The 22,211-nt window shown below is 41.1% G+C and overlaps 1 protein-coding gene across 2 annotated transcripts; it reads left to right on the top strand.

Annotated features, from left to right (window-relative positions):
• The first annotated feature begins 2,682 nt into the window (after nucleotides 1–2,682).
• Nucleotides 2,683–22,211, top strand: LOC6585585 (1-phosphatidylinositol 4,5-bisphosphate phosphodiesterase). Of its 2 annotated transcripts, none has more exons than XM_002011177.4 (13): nucleotides 2,683–3,315; nucleotides 3,399–3,458; nucleotides 11,754–11,900; nucleotides 12,527–12,606; nucleotides 15,508–15,744; nucleotides 16,051–16,217; nucleotides 16,284–16,588; nucleotides 16,676–16,840; nucleotides 16,900–17,263; nucleotides 18,065–19,328; nucleotides 19,389–19,545; nucleotides 20,000–20,089; nucleotides 21,686–22,211. In XM_002011177.4, exons 1-13 carry the CDS (start codon nucleotides 3,136–3,138, stop codon nucleotides 21,752–21,754), a joined length of 3,285 nt encoding a protein of 1,094 aa, XP_002011213.1. In that variant the 5' UTR covers nucleotides 2,683–3,135; the 3' UTR covers nucleotides 21,755–22,211. The 2 variants fall into 2 exon arrangements, with proteins under 2 accessions (XP_002011213.1, XP_015016443.1); XM_015160957.3 differs by lacking the exon at nucleotides 12,527–12,606 and adding an exon at nucleotides 12,041–12,120.

Here is a 22,211-nt window from a genome sequence, read left to right as displayed (position 1 = left end):
AATAGGCAATTGAGTTCAGCCAGCAATTCTCTCTCTCTCTCTCTCTCTCTCTCGCATCTCTGTGGGCTGTGGGCATATTCGTAAAGGTTGCACTGGCTGCCCCTGCTGCCCCTGCTGCAAGGGAATCAATCTCATTAATGGAATCAATCTCATTAAGCCGTAATCATAGCTGATAATTATCCTCTGTCTGTCTCTCCTTTTAGCTTCGTTTCATTGTTTTGTAATTCATTTCATAACTGTTTCACTGGCTGTTAAGCTTATCTTTTGTCCGTTATCTCTCGGTCTCTTGCGTGATTTCCACGTCTCTCTTATCAGTTATTTAACAATGGGAATTTATACATTTTTCCTGTATTCTGTATTTCTTTGTATTTGCCCGTTTGCGTTATTTTTACTTTTCTTTTCATTATCTTTTCTTCTTAACTGTTTCACTGTCTTCATTGCTAAAGTCGAAATGGAATACCCTCTCATTTCACTTTTTTATACCCTGAACCCATTTTCAATGGGAAATCAGGGTATAATGGTTTTGTTGAAATGTATGTAACAGGGAGAAGGAGGCGTGGCAGACCCCACAAAGTATATATATTCTTGATCAGGGCGACGAGCTGAGTTGATTTGGCCCTGTCCGTCTGTCCGTCCGTCCGTCTGTCCGTCTGTCCGTATGTATGAACTCGTCGATTTCAGAAGATATAAAAGCTAGAGACTTCAATTTTTTTTTAAAATGTCCGTAATTACAGCGCGCATATCAAGTTTATCATTTAAAATCGATAACTCATCTCGATCTTTTTTTATCGATAAAAAACCTTATCGAAACCCAGTTATAAAATTATATCTTCTACACCTTTATTGCTAGAGTCTCCAAATTTTTAATGTATGCTTATATGCAATTTATACAATTTCGGTTTTTGTTAAAATTTACCCCCCACCTCTAAATTCATCCCCTCACCCTCACTTTTGTAAAAAGCGTATTTCAAATACTAGAGACTTGTGCTTTGGCAATTACATGCATATTCATGTTATAATCATAATCTAAAAGTTTCATGAAGATCGTACGTCCATAAAAAAGTTATTAAACAATTAAGTTCTCATAGTAAGCGCACACTGCAGCCCATGCGTGTTTATGCGTGGTTGCTTGTGTGTGTATGTGTTTGTGTATGTGTGTGTGTATGTGTGTGTGTATATGTGTGTGTATGTGTGTGTGTGTATGCGTTTGTCTATGTATGTGTGTGTGTGTGTATGTGTGTCTGTATGCGTGTGTGTGTATGTATGCCTGTGTGTGCGTACGTGCGTGTGTGTGTGTGTGTGTGCGTGTTTCTTGTGTAAGCTGAAAGTCGCGAAAAAGTATTGAAATATCTATTGCTCCAAGGGTTCAGGGGATCTCGTAGTCGAGCAGTCTCGACTAGAGCTTTCTTACTTGTTTTATCTCCTCTTTGAGCGATGTCTTATATTCTCGTCTTCTGTTTACCCTCCTCATTACATCTTTATACCTCTACTTGCTTATCTCTACTGTCTTTCCCCTCGTTTCTTGTAAAAATCTATCCTAGAAGTATGCTTCCTTTATCTATCTCACGATCATTCTCTATCTTTCTCTATTATATTTATCTTTCGCTCTCTATCCCTTTATCCACTCATTTCTTCGGTGTTTTCTCCATTTCTATCACTCTCTCTCTCTCTCTCTTTCTCTCTTTCTTCATATGGGGCCTCGGCAACGCTTTGTGACATTGATTTCCATAGAGTCCGCTCTGGAGCAACTCAAATTTCTAGTTTCGAATTTCTTGCTAAAACTAAAGCCGCATTTATTCAATTACATTTGAGCAGTTGCACACACACACACACACACACACACACACACACACACACCCACACACACTCACCCACAACAGGCACACATATAGCATGTAGCAGGCATGCATGCAACACATTTCACCGTCTTCCACAATTGGCAATGCAACATGGCCACAGACGAGACCGCATGCCTCACCTCTGGCCGCCCCTCCCCTGATTTCCGCCCGCAACAGACGCCCAACCACAACCACAGCCGCAAGCGAGCACCCAATGGCTGAATGGCTGAATGTCCAGAGTGCAGCTGGACAGACATTTGCTTGTACGTGAGCCAAAAAGTGTTTTATGCATTCAATTTTATTTGATAATACCCTGTAGCCAGCGCACCAACTGGGCACTGATGAGTCTCTAAAAAAGCTAAGTACAGATGTGAGAGATGCAGTTTTAAAGGCCATAATTTATAGTTTGGTCTGGATAGTTCGCTGAGACATATGAATGCTGGAAAAGTGACATATATTGAACCTACTTTGCCGAAATACAGGGTATATTATAGTCTGTGGCCTGCGAGTGCATTGCACCTCTCTTCTATTAAATTTGATTGTTTTTTGTGCTTCTATGCTCACCTGAATAGTGAAAGGAGAGTATATTGGCTTTCGAAAAAACAGAAATTTTGAGTCAAAATTGTAGAGCTGTTCGATTTGATGAGCAACGTGATAAGTATATAAATACGTAATCCCAAAATATCTATATTCAAATATACTCGAGTAAGCGAGCATGCTGCAGTCAGCTATGCCCGACTGCAACGCTCTTGTTTTTGTTTTTGTTTTCTCTTTCAGTTGAATTTTTTGGAATTTAGAGCTCTAGCACATTTTCTAATTTATATTTATCTATTGTTTCTTTGCAGCTTAACATAAATAGAAAATCTAATAAATTAAAAAAGAGAAAACGAGAACCACAAAAATTAACAAATAGCAAATCCAATATGCTGGGAATAAACTAAAGCGGAAAACTTCAGCTGAATCATTGAACTAACTAAGAGAAACAGAGAGCAGAATGTGATCTAAATATAATTAAGAAGCAGATGAACTAGAGAAAAGTGTGTGCATTGTATATCGCTAAGACGTTGTCCAGCACTAGATGACATGTGTGGTGTGCCAGTGTTGCCAAACTCAAATAGAAAACCCTAAGCAAGCCATTCAAACTCAATAACAAGAAATCAGTGGATCGATTAATCGATAAGCCAATAAACGCAAACCAAATATAGCACAGGCATTGAGCATATCGATGTGCATATATGTATTGCTGTAGCTATAGCCAAATACACAGACATAGACTTTAACGACAACTGTATATATCATGACCAAAAAGTACGAGTTCGATTGGATAATTCCGGTGCCGCCGGAACTAACAACTGGTGCGGTCTTCGATCGCTGGTTCGAGAACGAGAAGGAGACCAAAGAGAATGACTTTGAGCGCGATGCGCTCTTCAAAGTCGATGAGTATGGTTTCTTTCTCTACTGGAAGAGCGAGGGACGGGTATGTACACAAATCGATAGGCCAACAAGGCGATAGACCGATAACATTATTCTAATATTGATTTCATTATTATCTTTCGATAGGATGGCGATGTCATTGAGCTGTGTCAAGTGAGCGACATTCGAGCTGGCGGCACTCCAAAGGTAAGTAGCTTATTAATACCTGCAGAAGAATAAAAGTTTCTATAGGTGTTAGTTAACATAAACCTAACAACATTGATACTGTAGGAATAAGTTTGATTCAGTGGAGCAAAAGGAAATGTCAATGCAGCTTGGCATAAATTTCGTGAGGAATATTTATAGTTGGATATGGTTAAAGTAACAGTATCTGTAACAGTAACAGTATCTGTAACAGTAGCAGTATCTGTAACAGTAACAGTATCTGTCACAGTAACAGTATCTGTAACAGTAGCAGTATCTGCAACAGTAGCAGTATCTGTAACAGTAACAGTTGCAGTAACATGATGATGGATAGCTAACGGTAGTTATGTAACTGCTGATAGTTGGGTCTTCAACATCCATATCTATGCCATGCATTATATAACACCTGGAATCATAAATTCTCGCAGCCTTCAACGGGAAAGTGTGTTAAATGCAACGTTTTGCCGTTATTAAATTCAATTAGAGCCATTTCGCGGAAGAGCTTGGCAATATGTCAAGTTCTCATGAATAAGTTGACATCATTTGGCATTCGGCTCAATCACACCCACCTGCAGCAATGGCCTTTATTATTTATGAACAGAACACGGGCTGATATCATCATACGCTTTGCAAATGGATCAGGGAGTCGGTCGAGTCGTTCTCTCCCTCTCTCGCTCTCTCTTTCATCTACCTCGTGTTCAGCTGCGCCAATTAGGTTGCAGCCATCGTTGGCCAGCGCTTGGTGCACTTTGATGTGCATTAACCCACATCCTGGGCCTGTGCCTGTGCCTGTGCCTTTGCCTTTGCCTTTGCCGGGCCCCGAAGGCTCGTCGTCCGTCGCCTGTCGGATGGCACCTGGCAGGTGTCAAAGGTGGGCATTGAGAATTGGCGATTGAACAGGTGCTGACACGATTAAAATCTGTGCCACAGCGAGCATATACGAGCATATCTCAATTAGGCTGCCACTGCCAGCACTCATACCACTCGTTCCACGTGCCGCGTGCCACGTGCTGTGGCAATAAAAATATAAACGAAACAGAAAAATCCGCGGGGAAGCTCGCTCTAGCCCATAAATTGCATTTAGTGGCAACAGCAGCAGCAACAACAACAACAACAACAACAACTATCAATTGCACTATATGTCATGGCTCAGTGGGCTGTGGGCTGTGGGCTGTGGGCGTGGCACCATCCATGGCCAATAAATCCAGCGCATAGAGACAAATGCGTCGAAATGAAGCCAACGCCAGCCATCGACCAAAACAACAAAAATCCATTGAGAGTCAAAGTGACACATTGACACATTAACTGACAGCCACACACACACACACACACACACACACACACACACACACATACATGCAGGTACAGCTTACACTAGCCGAAACACACAAGTCGTAACTGTATTAAGCTGTTCATTAAAAATGCATTCAACTTTAGCGTCCATCAGGCCCTTTAAGCCTGTCAAGCAGCTTTGTCTCTATGGAAGCTCGATACAAAGTATTACAATGTTGTCTGCACAAATGTTAAAGTTAGATTGGAATGACAGTGAGTAAAATTTGGCTCTAAGCCTATCCTTTGCCTATGCATACTATTGAACCCTTGCTGTCACGTATCGATAAGTATCGATTTGAACGATTCGCCATGAAGATCGGCTTCTGCTTTAAGTCAGATCTTTCCATAAATGTAAAGTGAATGAATCTATTTTATACTAACTGCAAAGCTGTGGACGACATTGTTGCTACAAAGGCTAGGTATACTAGAATAGATCTTGAAATAGTTGTACCTAGAAACTGAAAGTTCTTGGCCTTTCAAATAGTAGAGTCTATGCCCAAGTAGCCCTTATCTTACTTTCTCTCAGTGGGCGTATCTATATGATTGCATCACATTACCAGAGGGTAGTGTTCATTTAAGATCCTAGACAGGCATGATAGATGGGTATGTCAGGAGATAGACAACTTTCGTCTTTCATCTTGCCAGCCCTTAGACTGGACAATATTCGTTTCGGAATCGATATCTTAGCAACTGTCAAACAGAGCATAAGTAACGTTGTTACCGTATTTAGATATGCAGATGGATTTCAATGAATTTCTTTTTCTCTGCTATTCCAGCTATCACTTGTTGTTTTTTCTCAGTGTAGAAGGTATAGAAAAATATGATAACAAGGGTTGCGCATCGCTGCACTTGTAAATTGAAAAGTGTCGAAGATTTTACAATTCCTGCTGCAACGTTAAAGTGCAGCGAGAGAGAGATGAAGAGCGGGATAGAGAGGGGGATAGAGACAGATAGTGCATGAGAGGCAAGAGAGCAGTGTGTAGCGCTTACTTTTCGGGCATCAGTCAAGCTGTTTCCGCACCAAACGGCCCACACCTGAAGCCCACTCGAACACTTTTTGAAAATCCCCAAATGCCAGTCGAGTGGAACATTTGCTGCTGCTGCTGCTGCTGCTGCTGATGATGATGCTTCAAGTGCTCAACTTGTGGTGCTTTGCCTTAAAGCCTTTCCAGCTGGCTGCAATCCTTTTGAGCCAATACACACACACACACACACACACACACACACACACAGACTTGGTGGGCAAGCCGTTTTCATGTCAGCTGCCAAATAAATTCAATTAAAATGCAAAACAAATGCCAATGAGACAAAGAGAGAGAGAGAGAGAGAGAGAGAGAGAGAGAGAGAGATAGCGAGTCAGAGTAAAAGGCAAGTAAAGAATGGACCAAAGTGTGTATGAAAATGCGGGCTAGAAGGCAACAGCAGCCGCAGCCGCAGCAGCCGCATGAAATTTGTATAATGGCCAGAAAGGAAAATATATATGTATATACATATATAAATATATATATGTATATGTATATGTATATGTATATGTATATTGGTGGCGAATACAAGAGAAAGGCGGAAGAGGAAGAAACCTCATACCCTTATATAATTTATATATAGTTGGGAGCGTGCAAAGAAGTTTTCTTCTTTTTTTCCTCTCCTTGTTTTTTGACCACACATAAAATTTGAAAGAAAAACAACAGCAAAAAAATAGAATACAAAATGCAAAACTTTAGCTCTCTCTGTATGTATGTGTGTGTGTGTGTGTCACAGGCACTCACAAAAGTATACACACACACACACACAGAAAGAGAGACAGAGAGACACACACATGTGTGTCTAGATACATATTTATATAGGTAGAGCTAAATGTGACTTGTGTGTGTGTGTGTGTGTGTGTGTGTGTGTATGCACATTTGAAGCGTTTGCACTTGCACATGTCAGCGAGGGGAGCTCAAAAAGTTGCTGCATATTAGGCATATATGTATATATTATATTTAGTTAGTTAATATCCCTAACAAGAAAGTCTTTTATAGTTTTGAGTAGCTCAATCGAATTTTAACAACATCAATGAATATACTTATGTATTGCGGCTACATTCAAGTCACTTTGTGTGGTGTAGCACATTATTCATTGTGAACGATTTGGTTGACTGTATGTCTATGCCTATGCCCACGTCTCTCTTTCTCTCGTTTACTATGTATCCTTAGCTCTTCGTCCTTTTCTATTTCTCACTCACTCTCTCATTCTCTAACCCTTTCTTTTTCTCCTTCTCTGTCTTGTTTCTATCTCTCTCTCCCTGTCTACATCTCTCGCTATCTTTCTTTCTCACTCTCTTTTTTACCGCCCCTCTCTCTCCATCCCTTTCTCCTGTCGTCTCAGCTTGTCTGGGCTTTCATCAATGCTACTTGCTATGGCCTCCGCTTTGAAAAGTAGATCAAATTCCACAACTAAATTAATGGGTACACAATCTTTTTAATTAGGACTACATTGAAGTTGCGAGCATTAGATCTTCAATCAGTCCTATTGATTGCCAATCAATCAATTTGATTAAAGAATAATAAAGTTATATTTATATATAGACTTTTAGGCTTTTGTTTTATTTCCGATTTGGGAGAAAAATTTTCGGTTTTTCTGCACAATAAATCGCATTATTATTAGATCTAACAACTTTTTGATCTACCTACTTAAAATCGTAAATGGACGACTACACTTAAAGTTCCTTTTTCTTGCTATCTGTGTGAATGTATTTGTGTGTTATGCCTCTATGTGTGTGTGTGTGTGTGTGTGTGTGTGTGCTGGCAGCACTTGAAATGTTTGGTCATCAATATTAAATCAGCGAGCCACACAAACCAACTAACACACTTACAAACGCACACACACATACATATGTATGTATATGCACATGTATGTGTATACGTATATGTATGTGTATGCTCGAAAAGGGAACTCGTAAGTGCCAGTCGCACAATGAACCATTAAAAGTTGCTTCGTTTGGCAAAGCACAAAAAAAAGAGAAGGAGCAGAAGAAGAAGAGCAGGCAACACAAAAATGTAAGATGTTGAACTGAAAAGTAAATTCACTGATAGCCACCTCATATACCCTGTACTTACTAAAGAGGCAACTGTGGAATTGTTTGTGCTGATCTAGAAATTGTAAGCCCAAAGAAAACTTTATATAGATAGCTGATGATCAAGATGAACTACATAGTTCTCAATCTCGATGAAATCGTCTAGATGAACTTGTTCTGAATCCAGCTGGTAGTTCACATGAACACGAACAACTAGCGTATCAGCTGTGGGCTACTCTGACTTAAGCTGCATATGCCCAACTACATAAATTTCCAGGGTAGCTCAAGTAAAACTGCCAACAAATATTGAAAACGCAAAATTTGAGCTTTATTGCAGTTTTTGCTGCTGTTGTTGCTGCTGTTGTTGCTGCTGCTGTTGTTGCTGCTGTTGTTGCTGCTGCTGTTGCTGCTGCTGTTGTTGCTGCTGCTGCTTTTCAATAATGCACGAAGCTTCATTGCTGACGAAGTACGTCAAAGAGCAGCAACGGCAGCAACAATAATAACAAAGACAACAATCAAAAAGGACCAAGCGAACGATGAAAATGGCAAAGGAGGACGACAGCGCGCAATGAGAGGAGGAAGCTGCTGAAAAGGCAACACATTTTGTATATTTGGCCAACATTTTGTGCCGTTCTCTGTTGGCAGTTGGTTGAATTGAAGGCTTTACTTGCTGTTGCTTACTGCTGCTTCTTCTTCGCCTTCATTTTGGCTTATTTATTCGCTGACTTATTTAGCACTCGAAAGTATGCAACGATTCGAGCCCCAGCCAGATCCCCAGCCCCCCTTTGGCGACTGTTACAAATTGCACTCGGTTTGATTGCCATCGAATCTCAATTGGCATTTGCAATTGCCACTCCGACGGCGACTGCGAATACGCCTCTCAGTTCGAAATCGAATTCGAATTTAAGCTGCATTCGATCGAGCTATTAACTATTGCTGGCGCGGCGCCTCCGTCTGCCACACGCCCCAATACAAAATCCAGCAACTGGTTGAAAGTTCATGTCAGCATGTGAACCGCATGTTAAATTCATGCTGCAAATCGTAACAAGAATTTTAAACACTTTTGCGTGCATAAACAACTTTTGTTTTCCCCATATGCACTGAAACTTTGCTCTTGTGTTGTTGTTGTTGTTGTTGTTGTTGTTGTCTGGCTACGATGTGTCAACAAATTGCCAACACTTTGACCACAGCTGCAAATGTGTTGCGTGTATTACAGGGTATAGCGAAGCTACAGCAGGGTATGTGATGGCCGTGTAGAGAACTCTATACAGGATATACTTCTCGAGACTGCGATAGTCCAATGTAGTACAGGGTATAGTGAAGTGCCTTCAAGTCTAACAAATCATATAATAGATGATAACTGAGTGGATATAATACATAGCTTTCCATAAGCTTTAAATTCACTATAATACAGGGTATCGTAAGGAGTTCTCAAAGATTCAGAGCAAGATATCATACAGAGTATATATAACTATTCATCAGCTATAATATTGCAGTATATTACAGGGTATGTCCAAGAGAATACCATAATCTATTCAAGTCTAGTACTTGATATTATCAAGAATATGTATACACAATAAGTAGATATTCAGGTCTCTTCATCCATCAGGGTATATTGAATGGAATACCTATGTAAATCTATTCCACGAGCTTTATCTTCATCTATCATTTCTTCATCTATCGGGGTATATTCTTCAAGCTTTGTCTTCATCTATCTATCTCTTCATCTATCCGAGTATAAATAAGGGAATACCCAACTAAATCTATTCCACAAACTTTGGAAATTCAGCAGCAGCAACTCTATCATCCATATACAGGGTATATGCTAGTCTAGCATAATTATACTGAAGCTGCACAGTGAATTGTGTTCGAATTGCTGATAGTTTTCGCATTGGAATTCGAATTATTTATTTTGACTAGCGTGCGTGCGAATCGAAGGACGAATGCGAAATTAAAATTCTATTTTCCTATTTGGAATTTCGCTCCGAGATTTATTTATTTTTAATTCAATGTACAAATGTTGATAAATGCTTCTGAAATCGCTGCCGCCCTCTCCACCTCCACCTCCAGCTGAACCCTGACCGACCCGTTCCGTACCCCTAACCCAAGCAGCCCAACCAGCATAAATACAATTTGCTTTCTGCTTTCGCTGCGCTTTGATTAATGATACGAACTGAGATTAATGTTGCTGCCGCTGATGCTGATGCTGTTGATGGTGTTACTGCTGCTGCTGGTGTTGTTGCTGTTGCTGTTGCTGTTGATGTTGCTGTTGATGGTGTTACTGCTGCTGCTGGTGTTGTTGCTGTTGCTGTTGATGTTGTTGCTGTAGCTGCTGCTGGTGTTGCTGTTGTTGCTGTTGATGTTGTTGCTGTGGCTGCTGTTGTTGCTCTTAATGTTGCTGTTGTTGTGGCTATTCTTATTGCTGAAGTCTGAACTGCTGATGTCGCTTCTACTGCTGTTGCTCTCACACTTGCTGCTGCTGCTGTTGCTGATGTTGTTGATGGTGTTACTGCTGCTGCTGGTGTTGCTGCTGCTGCTGCTGTTGAATGTGTTACTGCTGCTACTCCTGTTGTTGCTCTTGTTGTTGTCGATGTTGCTGTTGTTGTTGTTGTTGTGACTATTCTTATTGCTGAAGTCTGAACTGCTGATGTTGCTGCTGCTGCTGTTGCTGTAACACTTGCTGCTGCTGCTGCTGTTTTTGTTTGATTTGAAGGTGTTACTATTGCTGTTGTTGCTGTAGCTGCTGCTGGTGTCGCTGTGGCTGCTGTTGTTGCTGTTGATGTTGCTATTGTTGTGGCTATTCTTATTGCTGAAGTCTACAATGCTTATGTTGCTGCTGCTGCTGTTGTTGTTTTTCTCATTGCTGCTGCTGATATACAAAAGTATATTGTTGTTGTCATTGGCTGTTGCAGCACTTACTGTTGCTGTTGCTAATGCTGGGGCAATTATTGTTGCTGCTGTTGGTGTTGATGTGTCTATTGTTGCTGCGTTCAGCATTGCTGCTGATGCTATTGCTGTTGCTGTTGCCCTTGCTGTTGCAGCTGCTGCTGCTGTAGTGCCTGATTCCGTTACCTTGGATGCAGTTGTTGCTTATGTTGCCTCAATTGCTGTTGCTGTTGTTGCTGGGGCCAGTATTGTTGCTCTTACTGTTATTGCTGTGTTTTTGCTGGAGTTGTTCGCTGTAGCTGCATTGCTGCTGCTGTTGCTGCAAATGTTATTGCTGTTGCTGTTCCTGCTTTACCTACAGCTCTTTCCATTGCTGATGGTACAGCTGCTGCTGCTGCTGTTGATTTTTCTGTTTATTGTTGTTATGAATGCTGCTATTATTGCTGATGTTGCTGCTGCACTCACTGTTGCTGTTGCTGCATCAATTTAGATTGCTGCTGTCATGCCCCACTGCAATTCGAATAGCTATCGACCCTTTTAACTATCCAAACTATTCGTTGCCGTTGGCTGTTGGCCATGATTGGACTGATAAGCAAATTTGAGATGCGTGAAGCGCGTAATTCAAAATGGGCCCACAGGTCGTATGCGTGACGTTTGCCGCCTTCTCTAGCAAATTGCTATAAATTACTTGAAATTGACTTAAAGCTTGCAAATGGGAATGCCGTGTAAGAAATTTAGAGAAAATATGTAAAGCGCAGTTTAATAGTGTTAAGTAGAGAATATGGTTAACGATATTTATCGATTTTATAAGCAAAATTGCCGTTGATGAACTAAATGCAACAGACATCAAATTAGCTGGAGAAACCTATTCAAACTTAGCTCGAGGAATACATATATACCATGAAAGAGTTTAGTTTAGTTATAGCTACACATAAATACAGCCTATCGATAACGATATCTATCGATTTATTGTAATTTCTATTAAATATCGTCTAATCTTTACATATATTTGATTTGTTTTACAGGATCCAAAGATATTGGATAAAGTAACCAAAAAGAATGGCACGAATATACAGGAACTGGATAAGCGTTCGCTCACCATATGCTCGAACACGGACTATATCAATATAACATATCATCATGTTATTTGCCCCGATGCAGCAACAGCCAAGGTATAGTAGTGTCGCTGAACGGTGATCAGTGGTATCACTCGTGATCAGTGATCAGCGAGTGGCTCGGGAGAGTGGCAGGAGAGATCATTTGGCTCATGTGGATCATATTCAAGCATTTGCATACCTCTCTGTACTTATAGATCTGGCTAGATGGCATACGAAAAATAACACATAATGTCAAAGCGAACAATATCTGTCCGATGATGTGTCTGAGAAAACAGTAAGTGAACTCTGGCAGTTCCCGCACGAATTTCGAATAGACGCACCATATAATACCCTCTGTTTTTCTCTCTATCTCTGTGTTCGTCTTCAAGAATATATAAACAAAGCGTGCTTTATTTTTATTATTATACTCTGCTATGTTACAGCACTGTGCAACTTTGCTTTCTTCACATACATACGTCACATATCTACATCTATCTATATACATACATATATATATCTCATATCATCACATATCTATTGATTATTTGATCAAATGGATGTGACTGTACATAATTCTGTTCATATTGTTTTCTAATTTGCATGTCTTGCGCCTTATTTTTGTTCTTATCGTTATTGTTATTGTGTTGTCGTTAATCGTTAATCGTTATCCTGTTATCGCCTTATCGATAACAACCGAGCAGAGCTGGCAAAAAAACTTGCGACTCATAACGCATAACAATCGCGCCACCAACGTGTGCCCACGCACCAATCTAATGAAACAGTAAGTCACTCAACTCAATTTCCCATCGAAATCTATCGAAATTTTATCGATAATATTGCCAGTCTATCGATCTCTTAACTCTTATTAGGTAAGTATTACGTAACACTTGGCAAGCTATTCAAGCTGGGTAAATGCGATATTCCAGTGAAGAGAGGTAGATAGATAAAGAATCACTAAACTAGATAGTTCAAATATTGTATAAATGAAAATGTATGCCTAGCAGAGCTTATACGATAACTGATGGAAAAGTTAGTTTCTCAACTCAAATCCCAAACTCTAAGAGGAAACTTTTGCCAAATGCAAACTGAGATGAGCTGAGACATCACTGGAAATAAGAAACAGCTAATAAAAACAAATAGACTTTAGAATTCAAGAGTAAATATATATGCATACCTATATACATCTCTATATATATCGCATATATTTATGGCATTGCGAAGCAAATTAAGCGCATCGCGTAGAGAACGAGAACATTGCAAATTGTATATTATTATTGCTAGCAAATAGTCTAAACAAATCTCGTCTGGTGCCTCTCGGGCAGGTGGGCAGGTGGGCAGGTGGGCAGGTGGGCAGGTGGGCAGGGTGGGCAGGTGGGCAGCGGAAACGGAAACGACATCATCAGCTGCCACCTAACCTCACTTGGGCCAAATAAGACGAAAAGAATAGAGAAAAGCGAAAAGCGAAGAAGAAAAGCAACTGGAAAATTGTTGGCGTTGTTTCGCAACACACAAAATTTTCATTTCATTTGCATTCGACTCGGAAGAAATGAAGCTATTTCCGTTCACTATAACTGTAAATATATATATATATATCTCTTTATATGCATATGTATATGTAGTACATCTCTTGATTAATGACAGGGCGACTTACAGAACTTTTTTGATTGCCAAAGAACTTGACACAATGTGAAACGAGTTTACAGTTATTCAAAGTACAGCTGACTTTTGTCTCGTTGCGCAATTTGCAACTTGTTGTAGCGCTTCTCTCGTTCGCTTCTCTCTGCTGGCAGAGCTGCAACTTGTTTCCCAATCACATTGTTTGGCTTCTTCTTGGCGTCACTTTTCGCTGCAGCTGCAGCGGGCATTGCTTCTGCTTCGCTTCTCCCTTTGTTAGGCCCCAAGTTGGCCGTCTAACTTCTATCATTGATTTTGTGGTAAATCGGTTTATTTGCTGTTATAACAGCAGCGAGCAGCGCTGCTCTCTTCATCGCTTCTCGCTTGCTTTGCTCTTAAAGTCACTTCGCAGTCCTTGGGGACAGCCTCTCCCCATTTGACAATACTCTGGTTTTATTTCAAGGTCTTTCCTTAACTTGACTTCCCACAGCGCTTCTCTCGCACTGAACTACCTATTGCTGCTTGCTCTCTCTCTCTCTCTCTCTCTCTCTCTCTCTCTCTCTCTCCCTGCATCTCTATGCATTATAATTTACTTCGCACTTCTCTTAAAGCTTCTCGCTGACAAGCTCACAGGTCCGTTTGCAAGCGAATCGGAAGTCTAAGGGCTGACGAACCGGCGGCAGCAATTAAATGTTTGCATTGGCAATGCGTTGACCCAGTTTGCAAAAATTGTTATTGTTGATTGTTAACTGTTGATTGTTCTCCTTATGGACAGGACAGAGCGCGATAGGGCAGGGAGGGACAGGGCAAGGTCTTGAGGCATTAACTGCAATTACTTGTCTAACTTAACCCTGGGCTAGCTTTGAATGAGGTTATTGGGTCTCTCGAGTGGCCAGACACACCCACCCACACACACACACACCCACACATACACCCACACACACATAGACACAGGTGGAGCACACGCAAATCCTGCGCTAAGTAATGAATGTCCATCGCATGACCAACGAGTGTCCTGCACTGAGTCCGAGTGAAGGAGGTCAGCTCAGTTGCCAGCACAAATTGAATTTAAGCTCAAGACATTCTTTTAAATGAATTGTTGCCGCCGCCAGCTGTAATGCACTTTCGCCCCATCGATCATTTGGGTTGCCAATTAATTGCCAATTGCAAATTGCAAATTGCGAATGGCGAATTGCGAATTGCGAAATGCGAATTGCAAATTACGAACTGCAATTACATTTTCAATATCGATTTTAATTACACTTTAATTTCGGCTCCCTTTCGATTGTATATGACCCATTGAGTTGGAAAATAAGTGCGCTCTTTTATGAGCATACCCCTTAGAGCTCTCTGCGAGATGTTAAGCAGTACGTAATCAGACATTGATCTGAATACCTCTAAGAGTTCGAACCTCGTGCCGTGGCGCGAATATAATCCCGCTCAAGTTTATTTCGCATCATCGATGAAACTATTTCAGGATATAATCTAGATATATCAGCATATCTAAGAAGAAGACATAGAGTACAGTTATGAATATGTTCCAAGGGTATCTCCTAGTCGAGTCAACTGAAACAGTCTTATTTGCTCTTGCGCTCTCTTATAGTTGAAGTGTTTCGAAAGCCTTCTCCAATTAAAATGCAGTTTTATGTGAAATTATTTTGAATGGAACAATATACATAGTATTCTAGAATGAACTTGTACTATGGGTAGAGCTTAAATAGGAATTTTTATGTATTGGGATATGGGAATGGAGGTATAAGCATTATTCAATGAGTGAGTCCATCATTTCCTTTAGATGTGGTTCTATTCACAATAGGTCTAAAGTCTTCTCAGATTTTCATTCCTTCTTAGTTCAACTTTCTCAGTTTTTATTTCAATTTTAATCAATCGGCTAACCAACTCATAGACCAGCAAATGCTCTACTCGAAGGTATAGTATAATCCATACTTATACTAAATATTTTATGCATGTACGTAATATCACAGTTGGCATATTTATATATCCATACTTGACCTCTTTGTATTCAGTTCACTTGACTCAATTCTCGATTTCATTCAATTCATTCAAGTTGGATGCGTCTCAGCTATTGTGTGGAAAAGAGTGGCAAGATACCAGTTAAGACGCTGGCCAAAACATTCGCATCTGGCAAAACTGAGAAGCTGGTGTACACGTGCATCAAGGATGCGGGCCTGCCGGACGATAAGAATGCGACAATGACGAAGGAACAGTTCACGTTTGATAAGTTTTATGCGCTCTACCACAAGGTCTGTCCCCGCAACGATATAGAGGAGCTATTCACATCGATGTAAGTCAAACGAGCTGAGCACTGTTCCCAGTTCAAAGTGCTCCCACATAGATGATATTCCCGGGAAATGATTATTCTGTCTGACTTGTTTACTATAATCAAAGATCTATTTAAAGTGTGCCAACTATTTAGTAGTAGTTCCCAGTAAATCCCTTGAAAATCCGTTATTGCAACTGTTCCCACTATTTCCAGAATACCCAGTATTAATTAGTAGTTCAATGATTCTTAGAAACTAAAGCTAGGGCAAATCTCCCCCATTTTCTTCATTTCACATTTTAAAATTGATCTCGATTCCCTCCTATGCAGCACAAAGGGAAAACAGGATTTTATCAGTCTGGAACAGTTCATACAGTTCATGAACGAAAAGCAGCGCGATCCGCGCATGAACGAGATCCTCTATCCGCTTTATGAGGAGAAACGCTGCACGGAGATTATCAATGACTACGAGAACGATGAGGAGAAGAAGAAGAATGGTATGGGGCATATGAACATGATCTAAATCCAAGCACATATCCATAAAACTATTTACTACTCTGCAGGACAACTCTCGTTGGACGGGTTCAAGCGCTACCTGATGTCCGATGAGAATGCGCCCGTGTTTCTGGATCGCCTCGACTTCTATATGGAAATGGACCAGCCCTTGGCTCATTACTATATCAATAGTTCGCATAATACGTATTTGTCCGGACGTCAGATCGGCGGCAAGAGCTCCGTCGAAATGTACCGGCAGACTCTGCTCGCGGGCTGTCGCTGCGTTGAGCTGGATTGCTGGAATGGCAAGGGCGAGGATGAGGAGCCGATTGTTACTCACGGCCACGCCTACTGTACGGAAATCTTGTTTAAGGTAAATAAAGAGAGAGCGAGAAAAAGAGAGAGAGTGAGAGTGAGAGAGAGAGAAGGTTTGCTGAGTCAATATGTTTATCCCATTTAGGATTGCATTCAGGCCATAGCGGATTGCGCTTTCGTCTCGTCGGAATATCCGGTGATTCTGTCCTTTGAGAATCATTGCAATCGGGCGCAGCAATACAAATTAGCTAAATACTGTGATGACTTTTTTGGTGATCTGCTACTGAAGGAGCCTCTGCCGGATCATCCGGTGGGTATCTTGGTGATTTTCCTTTAGTCCACCGAGAGCTAATCAAGTCTGCTTATCAGCTCGAACCGGGTCTACCGCTGCCGCCGCCGTGCAAGCTAAAGCGCAAGATTCTCATCAAAAACAAACGCATGAAGCCCGAGGTGGAGAAGGTCGAACTGGAGCTCTGGCTCAAGGGCGAGCTGAAGACCGACGACGATCCCGAGGAGGATGCCAGCGCAGGCAAGCCACCAGAGGCCGCTGCTGCCCCGGCGCCCGTTCCAGAGGCAGCTGCCGCCGATGCCGCAGCCGAGGGCGGAGGCGGTGCCGAGGCGGAAGCAGCTGCTGCCAACTACAGCGGCTCCACCACCAATGTGCATCCCTGGCTCTCATCCATGGTCAATTATGCGCAGCCCATCAAATTCCAGGGCTTCGACAAGGCAATCGGTAAGTGGGAGAGTGTGAATGCCATATGTGTGAGTGAGAGAGCGAGGGTGTGAGAAAGAAGCCCAGAATCAGAGTGGGAGGAACAGAGTGACAGTTGTAGAGCTAGAAGAAAGAAATACAGAAAGAGAAAGGAAGAGAATGAGATATCTAATGAAAGAAAGAGAGAAAACGAAAGTGAGAGGGAGCAGAAGACAGAGTGTGTAATGGGACAGCGACAGAGAGAGTGAGAGAGAGAGCGAGAGACATATAGAGAGAAGCTACGGAACGAAAACGTAGGATAAATGACAAAAGAAATTTTAAAGCCAATGCGAAAGACGGAGAGAGGGAGAGTAAGTGTGAGAGAGGGAGAGAGAGAGAGAAAGACATTGAGAGAGAGAGAGAGAGAAGCAACTGAATGAAAACGTAGGATAAATAAAAACAATTTCAAAAGTCAATGCGAGAGACAGACGTGGAGCTTATATGTATAAAGATAAGAAAATATCGGTAGATGGAGGGAGAGGAATAGAAATTAAATAGTAAAACAGTTTTAAGAGTTTTAAGTCCTAGTCAAGGAATGAGAGTTTGGGATTTGGCAGGGCCCCAATAATCGTCGTTATACGTCTATCTATAGGGAAGGTAATCATTGACTCAGCAGCAATACTTGTTGAGCCCAACATCAAAACTGTAGTAGCTATAGACACTGTATATCCCCTTAGTATAAACCAAAAATCCTAGAATCTTCCGTATATACCTTTACATATACATAGAGCCAATATTAACTTCTACCTAATTTCAATTACACTTTGCAATTTACACTTTCAGAAAAGAACATAGCCCACAACATGTCGTCGTTTGCGGAATCGGCGGGAATGAATTACTTGAAGCAGAGCTCGATCGACTTTGTCAATTACAACAAGCGTCAAATGTCGCGCATCTATCCGAAGGGCACGCGAGCCGACTCGTCCAACTATATGCCGCAGGTATTTTGGAACGCTGGCTGCCAGATGGTCTCATTGAATTTCCAGACATCCGATCTGCCCATGCAACTGAATCAGGGCAAATTCGAGTACAATGGCGGCTGCGGCTACTTGCTGAAGCCGGACTTTATGCGACGCGCCGACAAGGACTTCGATCCGTTCGCGGATGCTCCGGTGGACGGTGTGATTGCGGCCCAGTGCTCGGTGAAGGTGATCGCCGGCCAGTTCTTGTCGGACAAGAAGGTGGGCACCTACGTGGAGGTGGACATGTTTGGCCTGCCGTCGGACACTGTGAAGAAGGAATTCCGCACGCGCCTGGTGCCCAACAACGGGCTCAATCCCGTCTACAACGAGGATCCGTTCGTGTTCCGCAAGGTGGTGCTGCCCGATTTGGCGGTGCTGCGCTTTGGCGTCTATGAGGAGAGCGGCAAAATGATTGGACAACGCATCCTGCCCCTGGATGGCCTGCAGGCTGGCTACCGCCACGTCTCGCTGCGTACCGAGGCCAATTTCCCGATGTCGTTGCCCATGCTGTTTGTGAACATCGAATTGAAGATTTATGTACCTGATGGCTTTGAGGACTTCATGGCCATGCTGTCGGATCCGCGCGGCTTTGCCGGCGCCGCCAAACAGCAGAACGAGCAAATGAAGGCGCTGGGCATTGAGGAGCAGAGCGGCGGGGCCGCTCGCGATGCCGGCAAGGCCAAGGAGGAGGAGAAGAAGGAGCCGCCGCTTGTCTTCGAGCCGGTCACCCTCGAATCGTTGCGGCAGGAGAAGGGCTTTCAGAAGGTCGGCAAGAAGCAGATCAAGGAGCTGGACACGCTGCGCAAGAAGCACGCCAAGGAGCGCACCTCGGTGCAGAAGACCCAAAATGCGGCCATCGACAAGTTGATCAAGGGCAAGAGCAAAGATGATATTCGCAACGATGCGACCATTAAGAATGCGATCAACGACCAGACCAAGCAGTGGACCGACATGATTGCACGCCACCGCAAGGAGGAATGGGACATGCTGCGCCAGCATGTCCAGGACTCCCAGGACGCCATGAAGGCGCTCATGCTGACCGTACAGGCGGCCCAGATCAAGCAGCTCGAGGACCGTCATGCCAGGTGAATGCACACACCCACTCTTAACGTTAAGGCTACTCATTTACATATTTCCACCCACAGGGATATCAAAGAACTCAATGCCAAGCAGGCCAAGACTTCGGCTGACACCGCCAAGGAAGTCCAAAACGACAAGACCCTTAAGACCAAAAACGAAAAGGATCGTCGTCTGCGCGAAAAGCGTCAGAACAATGTCAAACGCTTTATGGAGGAGAAAAAGGTAGGACAACTTCAAATATTGCCTAGATGTAGAATTATAGTTTAGATGTAGAAAGCTCTCTTTCAAAATGGTTCCTTGATCAAACTGTAGTCAAAGTGTTAATATAATTTTTTGTCTACCCTTGGAAAGATACATATCCCTTTATCCACATGTTGGTTTTTGTTCGAAATTTACCTCAGATATCTCCCCTATATATCCCTAATACTTCTTATATAGTAGATTCTAAGTCGATCCCACAAATCCTGCATCAATTTGTTGAATTTTTTTCCGGATTTTATACTCTATTTGCATTTGATCCCTCCTCACTCAATCGATTTAACCGCGCATAAATGTAGTACCTCACTTCTCATCTCTCCCATTTACCCTCAAATCCTTCCTAATGCTGCCTACCTCTATTATTCCTTAATGGAATGCAATGCAATACTAATCGTTTATCGTTTATCGTTATTCACAGCAAATCGGCGTTAAGCAGGGTCGCGCCATGGAAAAATTGAAATTGGCACACGCTAAACAGGTTGAGGAATTTAGTACCGATGTGCAAAAGGTACTAAATGAAACACGGCCGCAGACCGACACTATAACCAGTATTGAGACTGTACTTTAGACCACAAAAAACCGATAACGATTATCAAACAATAACAAAAATAATAACAATATCAAATACCAAATAACGTTGATCGGTTGAACGTTATCCGGCTAGCCGATGCTTTACAGTGTTTCGTACAGCTAGTTTTAATTGTAGCAAAAAAAAAAAAAAAAAAAACTTTAACGAGTAACGAGTAACGAGTCACGAGTAGCGAGTACTCAGACCACACACACAACGTTCTAGTCGCTACAAAACAACTCTATTTATTTGAGCAAAAGAAAAAAAAAGAAGAGAAATATACCAAAAAATAAAAGCCTAAAATGCAGAGAAATATTATAAAACGAATATCGAAATAATCGAGAATAATGCAAATTCATGAGTAGCTGCTAATAAAATTTTAACTAACTGCTAAGATGTAATTATCTATATCCATTTTTTTCTCTATATATGTATATATATATCAATTTATGTTATATATGTGTATATATGTGTATTTATTTGTTCAACGTTTTTATTTAATTATTTTTTTGTTTTTCAATTTAATTTTGCAAAAATTGTTTTCAAATTTGTTTTTCGTTTGCTTCGTCTTGTTTTCTTTTTCCAAAAACATTTGTATAGAAACTTTGTTTTGTTGTTTTTGTTTTTAAGATTTCATCTAGTATTTCTTCGGTTTTTGGTTTGAAATTCTAGTATTTGTATTTGGCAGTTAACTTGAATTCCCAGCAAAAGAACGAGGCAGCTCTACTACATATATATATATATACGAGGTCTGCTCAAAAAGAATTGATCAATATATCTATTTTGTGTCTATAAAGAAATCCGCATTAGACATTATATCATGGTTTCTTTCAATCAGCTGTACCTTCATCAATATTTTCTTTAGCTGCTGTTCTAAGGAACCTCTTCAGATCCTTCGTAACACACAAGAAACAAGTTGATTGATCTCTTGCGTTTGGCCAAAAACAGTTTCAATGTTTCAGCTTTTGGAGTCCGTCTGAGATGAGCCAAAGCATGGAATATATGAGCGAAAGCATATTGCCAAAAAAGTATCGAAAATCGATAACACATAGCCCGTGAAAATCGAAAATTCATATCATTCTTTGAACACACCTCGTATATATAATATCTGTCTAACTATTGTACTACTCATACTTGAGCTGTTTAGTCTTACATTTCTCTCTCTCTATCTCTCTCTTAGTCTATCTCTGTGTTTCTCTCTCTCTCATTCTACCACTCTCTGTCTCTCGCTTTCACACACTCGTTTAACAATTTTATGCTAAAAAAAAAAAACAAAAAAAAAACAAACAATTTCATTTTAACATAACATTTTGAACATTTACCGCTATTCGCTAAACGTTTTGCTGTGCGTCTAAATTGAAACGCAACCAAAATCATGTCCAAAATTAACCGAACAAAATTCCATTCTCTCTCTCTTCTTTTCTCTTTTCTCTCCCCCCAAACACGCACACACACACATATATATCATGCTGCTGCTGAACATTGATCACTGATCCCTGATCAATGATCAAAACTAACAACACTTCACATTAACAGCTTATGGATATGTACAAAATCGAGGAGGAGGCCTATAAGACCCAAGGAAAGACGGAGTTTTATGCTTAAGCAACAACAACAAGAGCAACTGCAGCTTAAAGAAATCTATATAAAAAGTTTAAGAGGAAGAAGAGGAGTTTTAGTGTACGCCTATATAATTTAGAGATATGAAGAAGATGAAGAAATCAATTCAACAGCAAAACAAACAAAAAACTGTATTCGAAATAAAAAGTCAACACTTTGTGCTTTATTCTTATTTAAGACGTTACAAAACGTGGCAAACTATCCAACAAAAATAAATATATATGTATATGAATATATATATATGCTTAGATATTATAACTAAATTGTTGAAAAAACTTTGCAAGTTTTCGATCTCCAAATACTTGGAAATACCAATATTTCAAATTATTTGCTGTAAAACTGCAAAAAACACTTGAATATAAATAAAACAAGATACCAGAAAAAAATAGCGAACGAAATATAAAAAGAGATCTATTGGTATTTATGCATCAATAACACGGTA

This window comes from Drosophila mojavensis, unplaced genomic scaffold (genome assembly GCF_018153725.1).
Source record: "Drosophila mojavensis isolate 15081-1352.22 unplaced genomic scaffold, ASM1815372v1 contig_136, whole genome shotgun sequence".
Lineage (NCBI taxonomy): Eukaryota > Metazoa > Arthropoda > Insecta > Diptera > Drosophilidae > Drosophila > Drosophila mojavensis.
This window is presented reverse-complemented; position numbering and strand designations above follow the sequence as displayed.

Excerpts from the sequence above, each read along its gene's own strand:
- LOC6585585 (XM_002011177.4), top strand. The coding sequence starts at position 3,136 with ATGACCAAAAAGTACGAGTTCGATTGGATAATTCCGGTGCCGCCGGAA. Across the intron at positions 3,459-11,753 it reads GAGCTGGCGGCACTCCAAAG|GATCCAAAGATATTGGATAA; the intron begins GTAAGTAGCTTA and ends TTTGTTTTACAG. Across the intron at positions 20,090-21,685 it reads TTAGTACCGATGTGCAAAAG|CTTATGGATATGTACAAAAT; the intron begins GTACTAAATGAA and ends TCACATTAACAG.